The sequence below is a fragment of the Danio aesculapii genome, chromosome 16, assembly GCF_903798145.1.
Source record: "Danio aesculapii chromosome 16, fDanAes4.1, whole genome shotgun sequence".
NCBI lineage: Eukaryota > Metazoa > Chordata > Actinopteri > Cypriniformes > Danionidae > Danio > Danio aesculapii.
In genome coordinates, this window is record NC_079450.1 from 47484294 (window position 1) to 47509280 (window position 24987).

Sequence of the window (24987 nt, forward strand, 5' to 3'; positions counted from 1 at the left end):
AATGTGTTGAAAAAAATCTTCTCTCCCTTAAACAGAAATTGGGGAAAAAATAAACGGGGGGCTAATAATTCTGACTTCAACTGTATATGTATGTATGTGTCCGAAAGGCTAAACATGCTAAGCAACCATTTAATACTGGCAATGTCCTAAAACATGATTGAACATGATGACAACTTTTAAACCTAGATAGCAGATGTACACAAGGTGTATTTTAAAGAACATTTAGAGGTCTGATAAACATCTTTAACATGTCTGTTTCACAAACAGTCTAAATTATAAACATCCCAAGGATATATTCTGGACGTCCAACAGCACACACAACAGCTCATATAGATGTCTATGCGATGTACCAGCCTGATCTCATGAGAAAGCGTTAGTATTTTACGTTTTGTCAGTTTAGTGGCTAATTTGTATGAATTTGTACGAGTTCAGTCGTACGAAATTGTATGATTTTAAAAAGGAGGCGTGACACCTAACCCCAGCCCTAAACCCAACCGTCATTGGAGGATGAGCAAATCGTACTAAATTGTACGAATTAGATTGTGCGAATTCATACTAATTAGCCAGTAAATGAAAAAGTTACGAATTGCTGTGAGATTGTGTTGGATGTACATACTATCAAAGAATAAATGCTAAACTGTGCAAGCTACATAGCAATCAATGCTAGGAATGCGCTAATATATTCTAACTACATTATGAAACATAAAACATTAAACATCTTAAAACACAACTAAAAACTGTACTGACAAAAACAACTAAGCTGGACAGACATAGCTCAGCCAGTGTTTTGGTTTGCTAGCTTGCTTGATTTTACATGGTTTCTAAATCGTCCTGGCTGTCTGGTGTTCATCTGGACTTATCTGGTGTCCCATTTGCCGAAACCAGCTAAGAATTTCCTGACCAAATGGAACCAGCTATGACCATGCTGGAAGACCAGCTAAAACCAACCTGTCCAGCTTAAGCAGCGGCTAGACTAGAGTTTAAGCCTGCAAAATTCTGTCATACAGCACTGCAAAAAGGGGTGAGATGAAACTCAAAAAATGATAAGACACTGATAAAACAAACGATTGCTTCATATTTAAACATTTTGATCTTCTATTGGTCTCATGCATTTCCGTGATGCTAAATCGCAGATCAGAGTTCACCAAAAGTAAAATTTTGAATGCAGCAACATGCATGACTAGTCGCACAAGCTTGCATTTCTGATCTGCCTAGCCTGATCTCACAAGAAAATTTAACAATTTTACATGTTGTCAGTTTAGTGGCTAATTCATACAAATCCACACCTAAAATTGGGGATTGGGGATAAGCAAATCATTTTAAATTGTACAAATGAGATTGTAGGAGCTCAAAAGAATTAGCCAGTAAATCAAAAAATTACAAATTGCCATGAGATAGCGTTGGTCTGCCGCATTCCCATGTGCATGAATAGAAGTCTGTAGGGTGAAAAGTACAATGTGACCAAGGCTTTAGGCTGGTGTTAGTTTTTTTTATTTCCATCTTTAAATCTGGTCACCTTAATAAGCACACAAAATGTACCACACTTGATTCATTAAAGATTAAAGTGTGAGTGAATTTAAATTGACAGTGTTTATTTTTCTAGCACACATTGTTATTCTTTAGGTGAACAATTCATCCATGCAAGTTAACCCACTGGAAATAAACATTGTCCTGGTAATCTTTAATCAAAGACTGACCGTTTGCCTTCACAATTGGAGTTGTGGTCCTCCATTGACGTCTCTTTGATGGCTTCAGCCACAATATACTTAACCATGCCCCTCTTAGTTCACAATGAGGGAATGATATGCAATAAGAAAGCCTCGCAACCCTACTCAATATTACGTTTCAGTCGGAAGTACATCAACATTTTTTGGGTTTACATGGACTTTAAAATAACCCAGCTATTTTACTTTTTGCACAAGGTTTATGTGACTGATTTTGGAAGTGATACAATAACCATTCTCTTACTGAACTGAAGCCAAGATGCTTAGGTCAAATCGTTTTTTTTTCTGCCAATTTGTATAGCATGTTATTTCTGTTCATTACATATGCAATCATTTCAATATTTAACTTGTAGTAGCCTATATGATTATTCCTAATTTATTTTGGTTCGCCATGCTTTTTATACTAACTTAGAGACTAAACAAAGGTTTGCAGACTTATATGTAGGCGATGTAACATTTTCAGTGCCACAGGGATATCCAAACCTCTTGAAGACTGTAAAAAGCCCCAGGTGTAGGAATAAGTCCAGGCCACATGCTGTCAAGGAGCTCCAGTACTTTCCGAGACTTCCCCATGAGACCGTTAAACTATATTTAGCCCACTTTGACTCATTTAGTGGCTTAATTTGTCTGGAAGAAGACTAATCAGGACCGGTAATTCAGCTACACCACTTTGTTCAATGGTTTGTTATGAAGCTATTTATTCTATTAGAATCTTGACCGACCCTCATGACCTATTTAAGAGGAAGTTATCATTTCCTTATTTTACGCTGGTGTTTGCTTGTATAGTGGGTGAGGCTAGTGGCCGTTGGTGGCCATGAGGACTGTTTGAAGAAGCCAAACAGTAAAAGATGCAGCTGAGGAAACAGGTTGAGTCTTTAAGTTTGGCTTGGTGTTCATTTGTCTTATCATAAATGTTGTATTATCATAAATATGGTTGAATATTATATCTGAACTGCCTCTTGAACTTTGTAAATTTTTCACATGTATTCTGATACCTTTGTTCACTGAGATTGATAATAATTAATAGAAACCTGGAGAATTATTTATTTATTCTTTTATTCCCTCTTATTCTTCCACATGTTCTTTCTCACTTTCTTTTTTCTCCTTATAATCTTTGCTATATACACACTTCTTCCTCAACTAACTATCATTTACTCATATATTATTGTTATTTTTTCCTTCTCTTCTCAATCCACCCTTTTCAAACTGAAAGCATATACACCAGTATGTACATTCACCCGTAACAATTACACACTTACACCTCACCTAATTACATATATTTAATCTCAGTTTGTGCTTTCTTTGTTTTATTTTAAACCTGCTGTATGCACTTTGTCTTCGTTGAAAAGCAAATAAAAAAAGAAGAAGAAACCCAGAGAAAACCTCTCTTTGTGTCCGCTGAGCAGCTGCGGGTGCTCGGAGCCGCCAGGAAAGTCAAACAGAATGGCTCATCTGTGATTTACCATCTTCACTGAACACCATCAGACTCAAATAACATTCTAGAGCTGACCTGAATTTAGCAAACTCCTCTTTAAATTATCATGAGATAATTATCATATTAATGCAAAAGGGAAATTACTAGCAATTAGTTTCCATGAATAGGGTTCAAATTGGTATGTCATTAGAGAGACCAATTTGATGCAATACTGTGAAAGCTAGCATGAAAATTAGTTTATAAAAAAAAAAAACATAAATCTAGGGAATTTTCAAGTGGTCTCTTAAGTTTTCATAACTGTGTATGTACCAAAAATGATAGGATTTTACCATGGTCAAAAAAAATGAGATATTAAAGAAGCAATAGGAGATGATAGCAATGCAAGATGACATGAACGCACACTAGACAACATCACTACAATAAATCACATAATATTTACCAGAGAGAAAACTTTATAGCACAGTTAGTTAGCAATTGCAATACCAAACTTACTAAACAAAACGAAGGCAAGTTGTTGATGTTTGCCATAATTCTCTATCTGAGTTGCATCTGTGATTCATACGTAATCCTTTATGCGTGAACACATATACAATTGCACGTTTTGACAGGCAGCTAAACTGTAAAAAAGTCGGGTTTCCACACAATCGATTTGTGTTGGGACAACTTGAAGAATTTAAGTTAACTTGTTAGGTTTTTTTATAATTTGAAGTGGATTGAACGTCAAACCATTAAGTTGTCAACCCAAAAAAACTCAAGAATTATGTTGTTTCAGCTTATTTTAAAATAGTAGTTTGAACCGAATGTTATAGTTGGACTAACTTTTGTGAAGAGACTTTCAACCAGAATAACTTTTTTTTTCTGAAGACAATCACCTGTTCCACCTTTAAATAAAATTGTGACTTTCAACCAAAACTAGTGTTAGAGACGTAATCACTGACTTGATAATAAAATAATCACATATGTTTTTCTTCTTTTAAATAAGTTCAATATCATTTTAAAATAATTCTATTAGTTTTAATTTAAAATGTTTTTTGATTGTAAATCCCTCCCAAAAACCATACGGTATTGTTTAAAATGTAAAAACCTTATTCATTAAACAGTGTTTAAATGTTATGTGGAAAGTATTTACTTTGTATAGCGCATCTTTTGCCACGTGTGGATGCAACAATGATTCTACAAGAGTTTCACAATATCTGTTTCAGTTCTGAATCATTTTTCGATTCCCATTATCAAATTAAGAATTTCACAGAGTTGGCTGTCACTGTTATTTTTGTCTGTTTGTTTGAGGAAGTGCAATTTAAATTCGGTTAAAATGAAGCAACCCTGACAGATCATCTATTAGTGTGACGGAGGTTGTGAGTCCACCCACTTTCTGAGCAGACAAAGTACAATAACACAGTTATCCTCACATAAATTATCCCACTAGTTCTGTCAGATACAATTAAAGGTGTAGTTCACCTTAACCAAAAATTCTGTCATAATTTACTCACCCTTTACTTGTTATAAACCTGCCTGACTTTCTTTCCTCTGTTAAACACTAAAGAAAGTATTCTGAAGAAAGCTGGAAACCTGTAACCATTGACGTCCATATTTGTATTTCCTACTAAGGAAGTCAAAGGTTTTTAGCTTTCTTCAGAATATTTCCTTTAGTGTTTAGCAGATGAAAGAAAGCTACGTGAAACCACTTAAGGGTGAGTATTTTAATTTGGAGTGAACTATCCCTTTAAGAGTGTTTTGTGTCAAAAATGGGAGAGCATCGTCTCGTAAATCTGGTATTCTCGATAAATGAAATCTGTGTCAAGTTCAAAACCCAATTTACTGGATTCAGCTGTGCCAGAGCTTAAAATGGAAAACTCATTAAGGCTGATGATATAAACAGTAGGCAACACTGTGCCCACAGAGACACACTGTTGGCATTTCCCCCTGTTAAGCTCAGCACTTAGTTAAGATCAAGTGATCAATCAGTCTGTAAACCAGTTCCGCGTCATTGCTTAAAAAGCTTAATTTTAGCCTTCCCTTTCCAATGCTGCTGTCAATCTGTGTATGTATCTGGTCAAGTCAGGGCATGCTAGTTCCACCTGACTACTGAGTCATCATACCAATGACTGAATCAAAATATATATATCATTCCTCGATCTACAGGTTTTCTTCCAGCTGTTATTTGAAAGCAGCACTAAAAGCTTTTGCCTTTTGTGTGATGTGTGATGCCATTTCATGGCTCTCAAGAATCGTTGATGTACAAAAATGAGATGATTTACTGTCGCACTACTGGGCTTTAAGATCTGTCATGGACTGTAGAAAGAAATCAGTTACAGGGTCATCATCACATATTTGTCATTCAGTCTTAGAGAGCATGATGATTAGAACGAGTTGTTGCTGTGAATCAAGAATGTTTTCATTCATTCATTCGTTTTCCTTTGGCTTACTCCCTTTATTCATCAGGGGTTGCCACAGCGGAATGAACCACCAACTTATCCAGCAAATGTTTTACACAGCTAATGCTCTTCCAGCTGCAACCCAGTAATGGGAAACATCTATACACACTCATTCACACAAATACACTATGGTCAATTTACCTATACCACATGTCTTTGGACTGTGGGGGAAACCGAAGCACCCGGAGGAAAACTCACGCCAACACAGGGAGAACATGCAAACTCCACATAGAAACGCCAGCTGACCCAGCCGGGGCTTGAAGCAGCGACCTTCTTGCTGTGAGGTGACAGTGCTAACCACTGAGCCAACGTGTCAAATATGCTCTTTTTATATAAAGTATTGGATGAAGAATTCACAAATGGGACCATGGACCCCAAAACCAGTCATAAGTGTATTATTTGATAACTTTAAACCACTGTCATAACATTATTTATCAATATGTGGACCATTTGGGATTCTCGGAATCTATAATAAATAAAAATCTAAAACAGGAAACAGGTTAGGACCCTTACATTTACATTTACATTTAGTCATTTAGCAGACGCTTTTATCCAAAGCGACTTACAAATGAGGACAAATGAGGACCCTTGTTATTGTTTACATACCTCAAAATGGTCTATAATGTTTGTTAGGATAGGACAATATTTAGACAAGATATTAGAAAATCTGAAATTTGAGGGTTTTTAAAAAATCTGAATATTGAGAAAATTACCTTTGAAGTTGTCTAAAATAAGTGTTTAGCAATGTGTATTACTAATCGAAGTTGTTACAGTTTCCTATTTAGAGTAGGAAATTTACTAAATATCTTCAAGGAACGTGATCTTTACTTAATTTTTAAAGGTTTTTTTGGCATAAAAAATCAAATGATTTTCTGTCGCACAACTGGACTTTCAATTCTGTCATGGCCTATAAAAAGAGATCAGTTCTCATATTTGTCAGCCAGTATTCAGAATGATTTGGTCATCTGAGACAAATTTAAGAAATCCTAAAAGATTCTTGTAATCCTAGGCTAAAATCTGTGGTCTTTGATTGTTGGTTTGACTTGTTCACCAACTGCTGCTAAATGGCTATTGCAATCAAATTTTCCTCAGAAGGTTTCAAACACTTTGTAGCTTCAGCTGTGATGAGCATCAAACCAAGAATCCTTGACTGGCTGAAAAATATGTGATGACCTTGTAACTGATCTCTTTCTATAGACCATTTTGAGGGAGGTAAACAATAACAATGGTCCTAACCTATTTCGTGTTTTACATTTTTAATTTCCATAGCTTCCAAGAAAATGTCCACATATTGATAAATGATGTTATGACAGCTGTTTTAACATTAAGATATGATTAAGTTGCCTCGTGTTACAGTTATGAAATAGTTTGAAAACAAGCAGGAAATGTTTATGGACTAGTGATAAATTTGAAAACTCAATAGTTTGACAGAAACTCATTTTATTTTTTATTAAAAATTTTCAAATAGTTGTATCAAGGTCTTATAAAGTGAAACGATCGGTCTGTGTAAGAAATGGAAGATTATTTGCAGTAATATTAACTTTAAAGCCTGGTTAAACAGATATTCGCAAATATGTGAATGTTGTCCGATTATAGTCCTGATGACAAAATTTTGAGGCACGCTTTGACGGTAGGTCAGGTGGTATAGATTGTTGAGCCCTCATGCTTTTGTCATCAGATATTGTACATACTGTTCAATTTAGATTGATTTGGACTCATTTGTATATGTGATTATTTTTAATTTCAAATCACATCTTGGATGACCTGTGGCTGAGTAAATTAACAGGAAATTTTAATTTTTGAACGAACTAATCCTCCATTTTTGCATATTACAAAAAGATCCTTACTTAATAGCAACGTCCCTTTAAGGCAAGTCATTTCACTTGGTGGCCATCTTTGAAGTTTGTTCAGCTATTCTGTTTGAGTGGGGAAACATCAAATTCTCCAAAATTGCATGCAAAGCTTACGATTAAATTTCATATTAATCACCAATAAAATTAAACCATGACTGACTCTTTAGTTTTATTTCTAAACATTCGAATCACTCAAAATCTGCAGAAACATATGTCTGAACTGAGCCCCTCCCCCAGAGAATCGTATTCTACAGTCTTTGTTTATAATCTTATCATATCTGTTTGATTACCATGGTAATTTCAGTTAGGACCACGTTTAAGGCAAAAGCTATTGCAAAACACAATTTCATAAGTGCATCATCTTATCTCAGCTGCAAGATAGGAAGGAGGTATTACAAAAAATATCCTAATTGTTGGCTGTTTCTCAATATGCATTCTCTAGCGATCTTGCGTCTTCGTGTTTTCATGTAACGTTATCATCAACCGTCTAAGTTCAGTTACAAAACTCAAGACTGCAAGAACAGGCGATGGCGTGAAAGTTCCCGGACGTGTTCTTGGTATCAAGGATGCACCAGTGATGACTTGAGCGCAAAACTCGTTTGAGAAGTCCAGAAGTCATTGCGACTGAATACAGGAGGTGGGAGGCACAGCATTTTATATAGATTTATTATTTATAAGTTCAGAGATATAACTTATTTCTCTAAGGAGTTTCCCTAAATGAGACGATGAAAGTAAACATTACCATGAAAATCTTAATAAATGCATAAACACATTAAGGGTGTTTTAATTGCTGAAATTCATATTAAAATTCGTTTTATTTGTACTGTGCAAAGTATATTTGTAAAGTTTTTGTGCATGTTATATTTGTTGAAATTAAAAAAAAAAACTATATATCATTGTATGAATGCTGTAATGTTTAAATAATTTTCTGTTAAAAACATGTGAAGGTCATGTGACCATCACGAAGAACGCAGCATATCATTTTTCACAGGGCGTGTTCTCTGTTCTTGCGGTCTCCCGAGTTTGTTTTTCCGAGGTGACCTGGCAAGAGCGGTCTCCACAAGAACGCAAGTCCGCTTTCATTCTTAGAATTGAGAAACAGCCACTTGTCTTAACCTAAGGGGAAACCAACAGGTGTTCAAAATGATTGAAATGCTAACAGAAAAAAGCTGGTATATTTGTGCTGCCCAATAACAGCATTGCATTTATTGATGATTAAAAATAGAAAACGAAGATGATTAGTTAATAGTAGAAGGAATCTCTGAAGATGGTTCATTTTGATGACAAAACACTTAAAAGTAATTAAAGAACCCATAGTACCTTAAAGATACGCATTTGCACCTGTAAGGTACAAAAGTGTACTTTTTTGATAAGCCACCTTTGATTTGGCCCACCATCCCATAGGGAGAATGTTGGGGAGGTGGTTGGGGCATAGAGTATATGCCGAAGCATGCTAATAGGACTTTTAATTTGCCAGTAACCTGGGTTAAGCGCTTCCGGTGAACTGTATGCAATTGCAAAATGGGTGCGTTTAAGGTCTGTTTTCTTTAAAAAATCAGCCATCTCGACTGGCTGAGTGATATCCGATATAAAGGGGGTCTCAAAATGTACAAGAAACACTGCATTAAATGACATTTTCCACACCATGTCTTTATAATATGAGCATTTATTGTACTCCAGTATATTCAATGGAGCTTCTGTGCTAGCCTGCCGATCCTGATGGATGTGTACGAGTAAACGGCTTTTTGTTTCGTTTTACGCTTCAGCAACTGAATGAATGCCAAAGTCTATTTAACTGATTCTATTTTAATTACATTACAACATTGATGCTGTAAAAGGAATCGTATAAAATGGAAAAAAACTCACAATAACTGGTCACCAGAAGTATAGGAACAACACTAGCTGGACATATACCCTATTGTCTTTGACAGAGATCGTCATTTTGAATTTAATGTAACCTTTTGTTTGTTTGTTTTGTAATTTCTTTGGTTGTGTAAATGACTTTTAAAAAATAAATACTGTTTAAATACCATTGGTGAGCAGATCAAGGCAAAGGCAGGTGCAGCTTATTGTATTCCGCATTGAACTTCATTATATTAGTAAGTAAGTAAGTAATGTGTATTAGCGAATTTATTGTGTATACACCCAAAGCACTTCACAATCATGGGGGGGGGTCTCTCTACACCACCACCAGTGTGCAGCATCCACTTGGATGGTGCGACGGCAGTCACAGGAGAACGGCGCCAGTGTGCTAACCACACACCAGCTATAGGTGGAGTGGAGAGACAGTGATACAGCCAATTCGGTGGATGGGGATGATTGGGAGGCCATGATGGGTAAGGGCCAATGAAGGGAATTTGGCCAGGACACTGGGGTTACATCCCTACTCTTTTCGAGAAGTGCCATTGGATTTTTTTAATGACCATAGAGAGTCAGGACCTCAGTTTAACATCTCATCCGAAAGACGGCGCCCATTGACAGTATAGTATCCCCTTCACTATACTGGGGCATTAGGACTCACACAGACCACAGGTTGAGTGCCCCCTGCTGGCCTCTCTAACACCACTTCCAACAGCAACCTAGTTTTCCCATGTGGTCTCTCATCCAGGTACTGACCAGGCTCAGCCCTGCTTAGCTTCAGGGAGTAACCGATCTTGGGTTTATTAATGGGTTTGTTTATGTTTTAGTTCATTATGCATTTTTTAAAACATATACTGCGTTAGTTAATATAATTTAAAAAATAGTTTTCTAGTTTTTTGTAAATATTAGGAAACAAATTAGGAAATTACTCATGCAAACTTTGGTGTAATACAGTTTGGTTTATTTACCTTTGGCCCTCATCCTTCAATCAAGTTTGATTTGTGGCCCGTCATAAGAAAAAGTTTGGGTACCCCTGATCTATATAAAGAAAATGCATGGTACTTTTTGTTCAAAATTTCCCTATTATGTGTTCATTGAACAAAAGAATACATGCACTTTTCGAATGACATGAAAGCGAATAAAGCAGGCTCTGCATAGAGATTCTGCAGAAGTTTTCATCATGTTGATCACAGTGTGGTAAAGATATGCTCTACAAATTAAGCTGTGGTAGCAGCAAAGAAGGAAGAAAGTGATGGTGACGACAAGCCCAGCTGAGAGAAGACAGGAAATGTGGCTCAGCTAAAGTGACTTGCCATTTCCTGGTTGCTTGACAGAAGTACAAACAGCAAGAGAGCAGAAAAGAGCCGAGCAGTGATCCTCACAATGGTTCCTGAATGATTCAGAGGCTTACAGCGTAGACACATTGTGGACATTTACAACCAGCTTGGTGGGGGCTCAGCAGAGACGGGGGTAACAGGAGCCCCTCCACCCAATCACCTGCCATGAGACATGGACTTGCCCCTAAATGAACAGCAATTGGTAAAGTTATTTTTCATTTCCACCGATTTTGTTATTTTACTGTTGTTGTTTTTTCTGCTGGAGTGCACATTGCTCTAGTAGTCCAGAAGCTCTTGCGTTTGCTCTCAGTGTTTGTGTGTGTGTACATTTTAGAGAGTGTTTAATGAAGCTGCTGACAGCCCAACTTCCCCTATAGGAGTGGGCGGATCAAGCCGCATCATTTAAGCTAAGCATAGCTGCTCGCTCTTTGAAATGTTTTCCACCAGCCTCTTTCCAGTGACAGTCACATGTGCAGGTTTGTTCATGATGCACATGTTCTTGCTTGTGACTCATTTTTAGCAGAACTTAAAATAAAGGTTATTGTGATCTCTTTATCAGAAATCACAATATGATTCACAAGTTGCAATTTTTCTCCATACTTTGCATGCATTCAAGGTGCATTTGATTTGATCAGTTTAAGCATTTCTTGGAATCACATGAGGCGTTGTTAATGCTATGTAACGATTTATCATTGAATTAGCTAGAAAGTCTATGTGATCTGTTTAATTAGACCACCTGTTTCAGTTATTATGAGTTAATGAGTCTTGTAGTATGCTGTCATGTATGGCTGGTGGTTTAAGAACCTTTGAGAAGTCCAGATGTGCATTCAAGTTTTTTTTCTTCACTCACAGCTAGTGTTGTCGAAAGTATTGATATAATGATAAAAATCAATACTGAAATATTTTAAATAGTGCAATCTTGCTATTGGTTAGTATTAATACTGGCTTTTCTCTCTTGTGCACTCTCTTCTCACCATACCTGTCAACATTGGGATGTGAAAATAAGTGATATGCCATAAAAAATAAGGGATATGCCACCATAATAAGGGATAAGCCCTTGGAGCTGTTTCATTGTAAATAAACAGTTAAATGGTCAGTAATATGTTTTATTATTTTTATTATTTACAAAAGAAAAATTAAATGGTATACATTAGCAGCAAATACATTAGTAAACAGTTCAGCTTATTAAAATTAAACGCTGTTATAATTAAATAGATTCAAGCTATCAAATCTCTTTACTGTATAACTTACACATTCTGATTAAAGAGCAACGAATGAATCTCTTATTTATTTAGATTTTTTTCTTTTCATTACATTAAATAACAGGTGTCACTTTAAAAATACACAGATTGAACATTATAATGAAAGCTTTCGATTGCTTTCCTAACTTTTTATGCTCATTTAGGATGAAATTAGTTGTGTTTGAAAAAACCTACCAAGATCGACATCTTTAGATATTATTGTTATTAATTATGTGTATGTCTGTTTGAACATGCACCCAAAACCCAGACTTTCACTCCGCTTCAATTCGCGTGTACAGAATCCGTCTATTTATCACTATGGAGCGCATCAGCTGACAGTCATGCACCACTATATGACTGTTTTGAGGATTGCATATGAAAGGGAGACGGCACCTGTAATGAAAAGGAAAGGGAATCCCACCATAAACAAAGCGAAAGCACAGAACAGACTCACATTTAAGAGCAAGGGGCGGTACCCATTTAGATATGCTTAGCATTTAAAGCAGGTTTGGCATGCTGTCCCGGGAGAGAACCCTGAACTCGGAGATATTTGAGCCCAGGGCTCCTGCCCGGTCAATAAGCATATCAGGAGATCCGAGATCAGGTAGGTCTCGAGAGCTCCCCTTTTAGAAAAGGGAGGAAAAGGAGGAGATGGGGTGGAAGGGGGGATTCTTCCAAAACTAGGATAGAGCAGTAGGAAGAAAATGATCCATTTATAGTAAACTAGGATCACTCTGATTGGATTATTACTGATTACAGATGAGTGGCCAGTCGTGCTTAATCATATCACGTGCTTCTCTTGAAATTAGTTTATGAAACTTCACATCGAATATCAAGGTATCATGTCAAAGTTCCAGTATCGTGATTGACAACAATACAACAGCCAAGCCTAAAAACGGATTTCTACACTGTAAAAAGTGCTACTTTACTTTAAAAAGTGAGTAAACAGATTGTAACTGTTAAGTTGACTACTTCATTTTTATAGTTATGCAGGCAGTTAAAGGTGCAGTTGGTGATTGTCTTCAGAAACATTTTTTGTTGTGCTGGTTGAAAGTCTCTTCAAGTTCTAATAGTAATGATTCAAGTAAATGATCTAAATGTATTTATATGTATTTTTATATTCTGCGTAAGGCATAAGACTAAAAAAATTTTATTCAATTTAATATTGTCGGGCTGACATTTCAATTCAATTCAATTCAATTCACCTTTATTTGTATAGCGCTTTTACAATGTAGATTGTGTCAAAGCCAAAAAAATCATAGTAAATTGGGAGTGTAGTTCAGTTTTTAGTGTTTAAGTTCAGTTCAGTTTAGCTCAGTTCAGTGTGGTTTAATAATCACTACTGAGAGTCAAAACACTGAAGAGCAAATCCATCGATGCGCAGCTCTACCGATCCCAAACCATGCAAGCTAGTGGCGACAACGGCGAGGAAAAAAATAAATAAAACTTCACCAGTTGGCAAAAGTGGAAAAAAAAAACCTAGAGAGAAACCAGACTCAGTTGGCCACGACCATTTAAATTTCTCCGCTGGCCAAACGTCTTGTGCAGAGCTGCAGTCTAAGCGGTGGAGGCTGGAAGCTGGCCTCAGCGAAGACTTGTCTGTCCCTGGAGCGTCACAGGAATCAGTCTCATGCTCTTCACTCCTCCATGACCACCACAGCAGCTGCTCAGGATACAGCCTGGTCCAGGATATGGAAACCAGATACTGCCCGAGAGGCGTTTCAGAGATTGCCGCCAAGTGAAATGAATTGCCTTAAAGAAACTTTGATTACACTTATATTATGATTTGTACTTATGGTATTATTATAATATTATACTTCTGCCAAGGCACATGTACAGTCCAGCGCAGCCTTCACATACCCACACAAAAAATTAACATGTCACAACGATCACAACAATACGTAGTGCAAGCTTTGTGATTGTTTGGTTTGGTAGCGGTGAAGACGCTGGGCAACGTAGAGAGACACGTTTTAGGCAATGCGTGTTTTAATTTCAGTTGTTCAGCATTGATGTTCAATAAATAATAATAGATAGTAGATAATGTATGTTTACTTCAATTATTTTAAAATCAAGTAATGCGCTCTTCATTCAAAAATCTCTCACATGTAATATTTACTGTACAAAACTTGTCAGTGAACTATGAGGGCAAAAACATAAAATAAATGAATCAAATAATTGTTCATTAATCAGAATCAAGTTAAAATGTTCAATTAATTTTTGATTTTGATTTTAGGCCAAATTGCCCAGCCCTACTAAGCATACAGTAGTGGCTTTAGGACAAAGCATGTAAAAGAGTGAGACCAGCAATCCTTGCATGCATGAAATAATGCACATTATGCACATTAAGTTTTGCTTGCTGCACAAGTGAAAACGTGCTAGATATAATACAGTTTTTTTTTATTCAGAATTGTAGTATTATAAAGTACTATAAAGTTTTCTAACTGGTTAATGACATGATCTGGAGGGTTGTCTACTGTCATCTTTAAGGTGTGCGTTCATGATATCCCGAGGTGTGGCTTTGGACTGTGTTTCAAAGATATTATGCTAAACTGTTAGCATTTTGGCAGATCACCTACTGCACCTTCAATTTACTTAATAATATTAAGGCTATAACTCTGTTTTTTGAGTAAAACCTTAAATCTCTTTTTACAGTGCAAGAGAAATTTATCAGAGAAACCAATAAAACTAAAATATAGAAATATAGAAACAAAAAAATATAGGATTGTGGGAAATATTGTGGCGTATGTCAGACAGTTTAGGGGAACTGTACCTGTGGCTGTGTGACTTTGGGTTTACTTTATACATTATTTAAGGTGCAAATTTGTACCTTGGAATAATTTGCAAACATAAATTAATACCATGACATTTTAATGCGTCAATAACATACAAAAATGGCACCTTGATAGAAATTTTAGCAAACCACATTTGTTCAGATTTACTCACTTATCAATGAAAGATATACGCAAGTGCTTCTTGTTTTAGTCTGTTTTTATGGGGAGTTTGCGCTGTATCCATTGTTAAACCTGCACAACTTTGCATGCTCTGTAGTTTCCTGTTGTGTTAACACCAGTGTGTGCATGCTCTGATTTTGAAGATAGCGTCCAGTCATGCTTTAGTTACTACACTTGCACAAAACGACATCGTTTTGAAGTTGACTAGTTTGTGGTGGGTTGCTTAAGGAACTATAGATTAGATAAATGCAGGGATGTCCAGTTCTGCTGCCGGAGGACCAACGTCCTATAGATATAAGTTCTTTTAAGCAAATTTGACTGTAAGTTTCTAGTTTGTATGAAAACACTGATTAGCTGGTTCTGATGTGTTTTTAAAAGGTGGGAGCCGCCAAGCCATCCTTCAAGAAACACATTTGGACGCCCATGGAAAGATTAATTGGTCCACAGTTTAACGTCTGCATTGTTGAGATGTAATTCTTAACATATAATTTTCTGAGTCTGATTTCTTTTAGTGATTCAAATGGTTCAAGTTGATAAAACTGTTTCAATAATTTTGCTCAAGTGATCTTCTTCAGTTCAACTCTATGATTGGTTTGTAGTGGTCAATAGTTCACTGGAGGTGAAGGTTATCCGTGAAGAACTTGTGAAGAAGCCTGTATGTATGTAAGGTATTATAGAAGACTAGAAATATAGTGTAGAAGCTAATTATATACATCAATTATATTGTTGGATCAATATATCAATGGATATAATTATTATATAATTGGATCAGTAGATTAACTGTTTTTAAAGGTGACATAGAATAAAAATCTGGATAAAATTAAACATATCTGAATAATAAGAGTTCAGTCCATGGAAGCCCCAAACACCATTATTTTCTCATTATCATGTAAATCCCATTGGTGTTATTCTTCCTATTATATGACTGTATTGTGCTACTGTGTTAACAAAGAAGTGTCAAGAGTCATGAAATGATTATTTCCAGTCATCAACTATATTTTCCCCTGTTAAGTTTGAGGCTTTTTTTATACAGGTTACAGTTTCACTTTCACAAACAAGTCAGCACTCACAACTAGAATTAGAAGTAAAATCATTACCGGGTGATGTAATATTATAATGTTGTTAATCATATATTAAGATGTCATTTAAATGACTAAAATAACTTGAACAATAGTAAATTGTGACACTAAATATATATGATGCGATGACAAAAAAAAACATTTAGTCGTATAATTTATAGTTGAAAAATAAGAACTACTCCAATCAAGTTTCACCAGTTGGAGACATCATCCTAATTTAATCATGCATTCTGGATTGCCTGTCAGATACTGATGCATCCCTTATTTCCCCAGCATCAGACTATCCATGATTCATGGCATTTTGTAGTTCTAAAACCTCCAAAAATAATTTGTTTTAACTTATTATGACTTTATTTATTTATTTTAACCACTAATTTCAGTGTCAAGTTTGAACATAAGCACTGCAGAAATACAGGCATTACTGTATATAGCTGGTAAATTTGTGTATATGCTACTTGAAACTGTTTTCGTGCTCCACCTACTCATGATATAAATAAATATATGAACAAATAAACTCTGCTTGCTGTAGTTTAGACAGGACTGGCGGGAAATATGAATTGACACATTACTATATATGCCATCTGGTTTATTTTTATAGGTTAATTGATTTTGTGTTGTTTAGCGCTCCTCAGCGTGTTCAGAGAGAGAGAGAGATCACATCACATACAATTCTTCCACTCACCACTTTCGGTGGATTTTTCCCTGGTTTTTGTTCTCCTCTCTGTTTCAGACATGCTTTCCCAGCATCCCTCAAAGCCTTGATTACTCAGTCCTTCCATTTGTTCATGTCGGCTCTCCTTTTTTTGCAGAGGTTTTGCCTTTTAATGTCAGAAGCGGACATGACCGCAAGCGGCATTTCCATTCTTCTTAGTGGACATAAACATGTTTTTTTTTCATGTGATGCTATTTTAATGTTTTAAAATGCAGACTCTTGGTCGCTCGAAAATATACCCAAACTGTTTCTGTATTCAAAGTTCACACATTGTTTTTTTGGACCTGCACGCACTCATTTACCAAGGAATATACTCAATTTGTTCAAATATTTTTTAACTATTACTGAATTATGATTATTTTGCATGCGTGTAGTTCAGGGTATGTCACACTGTGCACATGTGTATGTTTGTGTGTATATGTGTAAGCATGTCTTTAAACACTGAAAGAGTACTGCTGATGACACTTTGCTGTCTGAATAAACATAAACAAAGAACACTGATCTCACACACTTACCAAATCTGTAGAGACAGGACCTTTTTTTTCAAAAGGAGATGAGTGGCAAATCCGGATTTCAGCATTTAGAGATGCGAAAAGCTCTCATGTAAAAAAAGTTACTAACAAACATTTTTTTGTTGCATGTTAGCAGACCACTTTCATCCACACATGAGTCCGGCTGCGCTCTCATAGCCAGGAAATGGAAACAAAACCTTTGTTGCGGTACATTTAGAAATGCAACACTGACGACTTATGCCTCCAAACAATTCCTCTTCTTCCAATTGTTTTAATCACAGTTGGCAACACAATGTGGCGTCTCTCTGCGCTCTGAACACTGTAACAGATAAAAACTTACGTCTTCGAAGCTATCATGCATATTAATATAGTTGTACCTCATACACAATAGAGCAAGCTGATTGGTTCCAACCAAGTCTTTCTCATGAATTGATGCTAAAAGCTGTAAGATGTCACGTTGTATGGGCCGGTACAGATATCCAGTCTACACGTTGGAATTTACACAAGGATCTCATTGCTGTGACGTAGCTTAAAAAAATTTCAATCTGGAAGAACGAATTTGCTCGAAATAACGCAAAAACAACACATTTTCACTTTTTAGTTAAATATGTGTCCTATTAGTGTTTTTAGCAATGTGGGACTGTCAACATCTCAAAAAATGTGTTTTGGTGTTTCGTGACCCTTTAAGAGAAAAAAAATCAAGCTCATACATATTACAGGCTAAATATTACTCATGGCTACTACTACTACTACTGGCAAAACAAGAAGTGATCTCTCTTGATAGAGCTCAGCAACATTTGCAGAAGCTGTGGATTAATAATAGATCTAATGTTTTTTTTTTAAACAATGTTCAGACTTCACAAGACATCATCGTAGCATCAAGAGCTACAAGTATTCATTTTGTTTTGCCTGTATATGACTTTTATGTTTATGTTTATTTTTCTGTGCTGGTAGCCTTTGATCATAGTTTTAGCTAAAACTCTTCTTTAATGTTTTGAAGAAAAAAGTCCAATGTGTCTTGAATGGCCTGAGGGTAAATTTACAGCATTTTTGTTTTTTTGACTTGTCATGTGTTAGTTCATGACCTAGACCTCAGGATGTTTTGTCAAAAGATGGTTTACAGCATCTAACTCTTTCCTTTTATCTCTCTCTCTCTCTCTCTCTCTCTCTCTCTCTCTCTCTCTCTCTCTCTCTCTCTCTCTCTCTCTCTCTCTCTCTCTGTCTTTCAGAAAGATGTCGTTTACCTGCAGCAGTGGTTGGAGGCATTCGTGGCGTCTTTTGAGAAGGTCATTGATGTGCACTCGATTGAGCCTCGCCGGTGAGTCAGTTACATGCTGACCTATCAAAATGTCATATATGGAGGGAGTTGATATGTAGGTGGTCAGATCCAAATGCAACTCAGTCTATGATGGTATTTAGTGGACTATTTTTGTTTAATTGCTCAGTCACCAGTTGTTCCGTTCAAAAAACCCACCTTTTAAATACACATTCTCATCCTGCAATGTTTGATAAAGTGAGCATTGATATTTTTGCAGTGCACGTCAGATATGCCATCGAAAGATTTGCACACATGCTTCAGGTAATATTGAGCTGTGGTGTTCTGAGATAAAGGATCGATTCCAACCAAGTGCTGCATTCAGCTAGGTTTGCCAATTTCAAATTTTGATAAAAATCTATAACTTGAGGCTGTCTGGAAAAAGATGTTCATGGATGATGCAATGCCTGAAGACATACACAGACTTTTAAAGATCAGAGCAGAGACCAAATAAGAATGTGCTTTGAAAAAAGTCTAAAGGTCTTTTATTAACTTAACAAAATAAACCAAACAATTCACCAAAACAAAACAAAGAGCAATACATAGGGAAAATGCAAAACACAACAATCAAAGTCAAAGTTATAATGAACCAAAATTAAAGGAAATAAACAATAAAGCCAAGAAAGTGAAAAACTTTGTTTAATTCCAAGCTGGAAAATGAAAAACCAGACCAAGGCAAACTAAACGTAAAGCTACTAAACTAAAATCTAACAAAAGCAAGACAAAAAAAAAAATAGAAATAGTAATAAATTAAAGCAAAGCCTACAAGAAGTAAAGCCATAACAAACAAAAAGCAAAAAAAAAAAACAAACATACATTTTGCCTACAGGCTTGAAGAACAGAATGTCAAGTAAAAATAAACAAGCAAACAAACAAAATCTCAAATGGAGACTAAAGGAATGGAGCACTCAACAACAGCAAAGAAACATACAAACAAAGATAAATAAAAAGAAAAGCAAGAATGGAATGACAAACAAACAAACAAACAAACAAAAAAGGTCAAACCTAGAAAATAAGCTAACAATACAAAAGCAAACAAAATCAAAAATTGTCTGCAGGCTAGAAGAATGGGGTGCCAAACAAATGCAAAACACAAATGCTAAAAAAGGCAAAATAATCAATAGACTTGCAAACAAAAGGAAATGAGAAACACAAAGCAAAAGCAAGAAAAAAATTCTAAATAAAGCAACTTTCTTTTCGTATTCGAACTGGAAGAATGCGGTGCCAAACAAAAAAGCCAAAGCCAAAGAAAGCAAAACACATCAAAAGACAAGACAAACAAATAATGTAAAACATTATTGCAAAGCACTAACATTATTTTATTAAATTTTTTATTAAAGCTTATTTTTTATTTTTTTATTGAAAAAGGAAAGCTAACCCACAAAAACTATGCCAAAAAATTGGTTTGTCAGCAGGCTGGAAGAACGGAGCTTCAAAAAAAAAAGCAAAACACAAATGCTAAAAAGCCTTTCAAAAAAAGTCCAAAACACAAAAACAAATGAAACACAAAGCAATAGCAAGAAAAAAGCAAAATAAAGCAACTTTCTTTTTATGTTCAGACTAGAAAAATGAGGTGCCAAACAAAGGCAAAGAAAGTTCAAAACAATCTAAAAGCAAATTAAAAGCAAAAATTAAAAGCACATCAAAAGCTAACAAAGGCAAGACAAACAAACAAAAAGCAGATAAACTAAAAGCAAAGCAATCAAAAACAAAAGCCAAACATTTTGAATTTTTTTTTTTTATTAAAACATTTTTTATTTTTCAGAATTTTTTTCTGCATGCTTGAAGAATGGAATGCCAAGTAAAATGGTCAAAACAAAACAAAAATGCTAACAAAACTAAAAAGGAAAGCAAGCAAAAAAACTAAAGCAAAAAAAACTGTCTGCAGGCTGGAAGAATGGAGGGTCAAACAAAAGCAAAACAAAAAAGCTAAGAAAACAGAAAAAAAAGTTAAAAAGGTTCGCAAACAAAAATCCAAATTAAACAAAGGAGCAGAAACAGAAGCCAATGATACAAAGCAAAAGCAAAATAAAGCAACTTTTTTTGTCTGCTGGCTGAAAGAATGTAGTGCCAACCAAAAGTAAAATAACAAAAATCCAAAACAAACAAACAAACAAAAAAAGTGAACAAAAAGCAAAGGAAACAATCTCCTCCTTGTCTGCAGCCTGGAGGAATGGAGCGCCGATGTCCCCCTCCTCCCCAAGGAGGTTCTGGTGTTCCTCAGTACACAGCTGTGGCACAGCGCCCTCCATATGTCAGGGCAGGACCAGAGCATCACTGCGCCACATCCTCTGCTCCTCATCAAGTTCTTCATCATCATCTGCAGGTCAGTTTTCGCCGAGCACAGACTGTGGTGTGCCCTGGTGAATTATACCCCGGTTGTACAGCAGGAATACCCCAAGGCAGATGTTTAATAAGATTTTTCACATTTTATGCAGATCTCATTTGAGCATGCAATAATACCAGTTCTGATTTGAAATCTCTGCTTGCAGAAATATGGAGAATATAGACTCTGAAAAGACCCCTGGGTTTGTTTTTGAGACGATCAAGCTCCTGAACTTCTGTTTGGCTCAGGTAAAGCATCTGAACCATGTGGGGGACGTTCTTTAGATTCAAGAATATCATTTTTATTATCATTTTGAGTGTCAATAGCAATGTTTCCATCCAAAGATGCAAATAAAATTCATGCAAAAAACAATAATTAAAAAATGTGCGAATAAAGCAGCGTTTCCATCCAATGAGAAAGAGAACAAAATCGTCACATCCTGATTAACTGGCACCAAATATCAAAAGTAAAAACAGCATTTGCTGAGGTAGATGCTGCGTCAGTCTTTTCTTCATTTAATAAATGCCTCAGAAGACAAATACCAACACTCAGTGAACACGTGGTGACGTTTGAAGGAGTGAGAATCTGAGCACAGACGCTCTTGATTCTGGAGCTAATTAATAATATAGTAACACTAATACTGAAATGGTTAGGGCGTTATAGGATAACCAAAACAACATTTCAGATGTATTACAATGTGCTCAGCCTGCTGGTTTGTCCATTCACACCAAGTGGCAACCTCCCGCTCTCCCTCGGGAAGCCAATACGGAAGTAACTATAACTGCAATTCATCGACTCTCCTTTGGGGTCTGGCTCCAGGAAATCCAGATGATTTCTGACTGCAATGGTTAATTGGCCAATTTTACAGCCGATAAAAACATGCTTACAGCTTGGTACAAAAGATGGTTTTGGTGCAAATAGCTAATATTACACTTCATGACAACTGTGAGGAGGTGAAATATTTTATAACTCATCCGTTTCATTTTTATTAAGTTTTATTAAGTTTGCATAATTAAAGGCATGGCCACTTGAGTGACAGCTAGGTCTCTCCGGTCGCCGTCTCGTCACCTCAGCTGATTCCGGCTGATTAGCCGCTGAGCTCGGCATGAACATCGTATTTTTGTTTTGTTTTATGTGTGTTTACACAGTCAGTTGCCTTTTGGAATTATTTCCTGCAATTAGCAGATAATAGGTGACGCGGTGGCATAGTAGGTAGTGCTGTCGCCTCACAGCAAGAAGGCGGCTGGTTCGAACCTCAGCTGGGTCAGTTGGCATTTCTGTGTGGAGTTTGCTTCTCCCCGCGTTCTTGTTGCTCTGGTTTCTCCCACAAGTCTAAAGAATTGCGGTACAGGTGAATTGGGTAAGATAAATTGTCCATAGTGTATGTGTGTGAATAAGAGTGTGTGGGTGTTTCCCAGTGATGGGTTGCGGCTGAAAGGGCATCCGCTGCGTAAAACATATGCTGGATAAGTTGGCGGTTCATTCCGCTGTGGTGACTCCAGATTAATAAAGGGACTAAGCTGAAAAGAAAGTGATAGAATGAATTATCAGATAATATAGCATGTTGTGTGCACTTAATTGTGCTCACAAACCGTTGAAGTTGCCTCCATTTCCCAGGTGAGTGCAATTATATATTTATATACCATATCTATGAATGTATTTGTTTTATTTAAGATCATTTATCATTTTTTAATTTTAATTCTTTAGAACTGTAATGCACTTCAGAATCTGACAGATTGATTAGCTGTAGGCTATAAAACAGTCGTCTAAAACGTAATACAGTTTTATGCCTGGATTTCATCAATAGCCTTGCATTTATTAACACAGACTATATTTGAAGTGTTTGTAAGTAATTTGCGTTTTCCTCCTGTAGAAAAACGTCATAAGAACAATGTTTAGTGGCTCAATGTATTATGACAGTGTTTTTAAATCTCTAAACACTTTATTGATATAGTACACAACCAAGCACAAGTGGTCAGAACACATACGAGTCGCAGGTAATGAAGTATTAAGAGTTTCTCCCTAAGAAAAACCAGTCTAAGCAAAATGCTAGCAGGTGTCTGTAGCTCCGCTCACACTCCGCCTCTTTGCCCTTGTTTGGTATCCCGTGGTCGGTGCGATGATACGTGTACAAAATGGCGATGGTTGGCCACACCTACGTGTAGCTTCTTTTGCGTTATTCAGAAACCTATGGGTAATATAACAAAATCACATGACTTTTTTAATGTGCATACTGGAATTTGTTTGGTAAAAATCTTTCCATCGTTGTTTATGTGCATCTTTTCTTATCGAATAAAAAGTTTATCCTGCTCAGTTATGCCTGTATTTTCAAAACGTATGTGCATCATAGGTTTCCAGCAACTGTTTTTTTGTGCATATACAAAATGCGCATAAAAATATGTGGATGAAAACATAGCTACTGTGGTGTTACCTGCATTTTTAAACTAGTTCAAGTGTGTTGCATATTTAAGTATTTTAAGCATACCAATGAAGCTTTTGTACACAAGCTGTGTATTGCTATGCAGCAATTATTATTATTACAAAGCGCTTGCGGTGTTATTGCAGGACTAACAGAACAGGTTTAATCAGAAAGCTTTGGGTGGAAGACCTCTGCTTTATTCAAAGGAATGTTTGAGTAAGATGTGTATTCACCAGACTCATTGTTTATGTGTGTGTGACAGCTGAAGAAGCAGCCAGATGATCAGAGCACTTTACAGGCGGTGGTACAACACGGCCTGCTGCTGTGCGAAAATCTCTTTGACCCTTATCAGACGTGGAGGAGACGGCAGGCAGGGTGAGTGGGTTCATGTGTGTATGCGTTTTGTGTCTGTGTGAATGTATGTCTGTGAGTTGGGCAGGGTGTTAAACCTCAACAGGAATGCGTAGGAGTCATTTCAGCTCCACTTTAACAGTTAATAACACACCCAGTCCTCACCTTTCAGCTCTCGAGTCTTCTTCTACTCAACTGTCTGAATGACACACATCAAGAACTCCTCACAGCACTGATGCAGCAATTCAGACAGCACTGTTCTTACCATCCATTAATGCAAACTTTATGAACTACTGTATCTTATGAAACAGTGCAGCTTTCTTTCTATCTATCTATCTATCTATCTATCTATCTATCTATCTATCTATCTATCTATCTGTCTGTCTGTCTGTCTGTCTGTCTGTCTGTCTGTCTGTCTGTCTGTCTGTCCGTCCGTCCGTCCGTCCGTCCGTCCGTCCGTCCGTCCGTCCGTCCGTCCGTCCGTCCGTCCGTCCGTCCGTCCGTCCGTCCGTCCGTCCGTCTATCTATCTATCTATCTATCTGTCCGTCTACCTTCCTTCCTACCTACCCACCCAACCCCCTATTTATCTGTCTATCGATCTATCTATCTGTCTGACTGTATTTTTTCCATACTATCTGTCCATTTATCCATCCATCCATCTATCTGTATGTCTGTCTACATGTCAGTCTGTTGGAATGATTTTTTATATCCATCCATCCATCCATTGACCCATCCTTCGTTGATCCATCCATTCACCCATTCATCATCTATCCTTTCCTTTCATCCATTCCATATGTCTGTCTGTCAATATAATACAATCCGCCCATCCATACATTTACCCATCTCCTTCTATGTCTGCCTGTCAGTAACATTTTATCCATCCATCCATCCATCCGTCTATCCATCCATATGGTTAGGTCCATAAATAATTGGACATCGACACAATTCTAAAAATTTTCACTCTATACACCAACACAATGGATTTGAAATGAAACGAACAAGATGTGCTTTAACTGCAGACTACAGCCTGAAGTCTGTAATGCATAGACATCACCAGACGCTGGATTTTATCCCTGGTGGTGCTTCCAGGCCTCTACAACCACTGTCTTCAGTTCCTGCTTGTTCGTGGGGCATTTTCCCTTCAGTTTTGTCTGAAATACATGATCAATCGGATTCAGGTCAGGTGATTGACTTGGCCATTGCATAACATTCCACTTCTTTTCCTTCAAAAACTTTTTGGTTGCTTTTACAGTATGCTTTGGGTCATTCTCCATCTGTACTGTGAAGCACCATCCAATGAGTTCTGAAAAATTTGGCTTAATGTGAGCAGAAAATATTTCCCGAAACACTTCAGAATTCATCTTGCTTTATTTGTCAGCAGTTACATCATCAACAAATACAAGAAAACCAGTTCCATTGACAGCCACACATGCCCA

General features: G+C 36.6%; 1 protein-coding gene across 2 annotated transcripts in view; it reads left to right on the forward strand.

The window, feature by feature from the left end:
* Window positions 1–24987, forward strand: part of nbeal2 (neurobeachin-like 2) — a 173153-nt gene that overhangs the window by 26103 nt on the left and 122063 nt on the right. For both annotated transcript variants that reach the window (XM_056474718.1, XM_056474719.1), the window contains exons 2-5: window positions 18369–18457; window positions 20619–20780; window positions 20947–21028; window positions 23462–23574. In XM_056474718.1, coding sequence (XP_056330693.1) covers window positions 18369–18457; window positions 20619–20780; window positions 20947–21028; window positions 23462–23574 — 446 coding nt within the window. The remainder of the gene's footprint in view (window positions 1–18368; window positions 18458–20618; window positions 20781–20946; window positions 21029–23461; window positions 23575–24987) is intronic.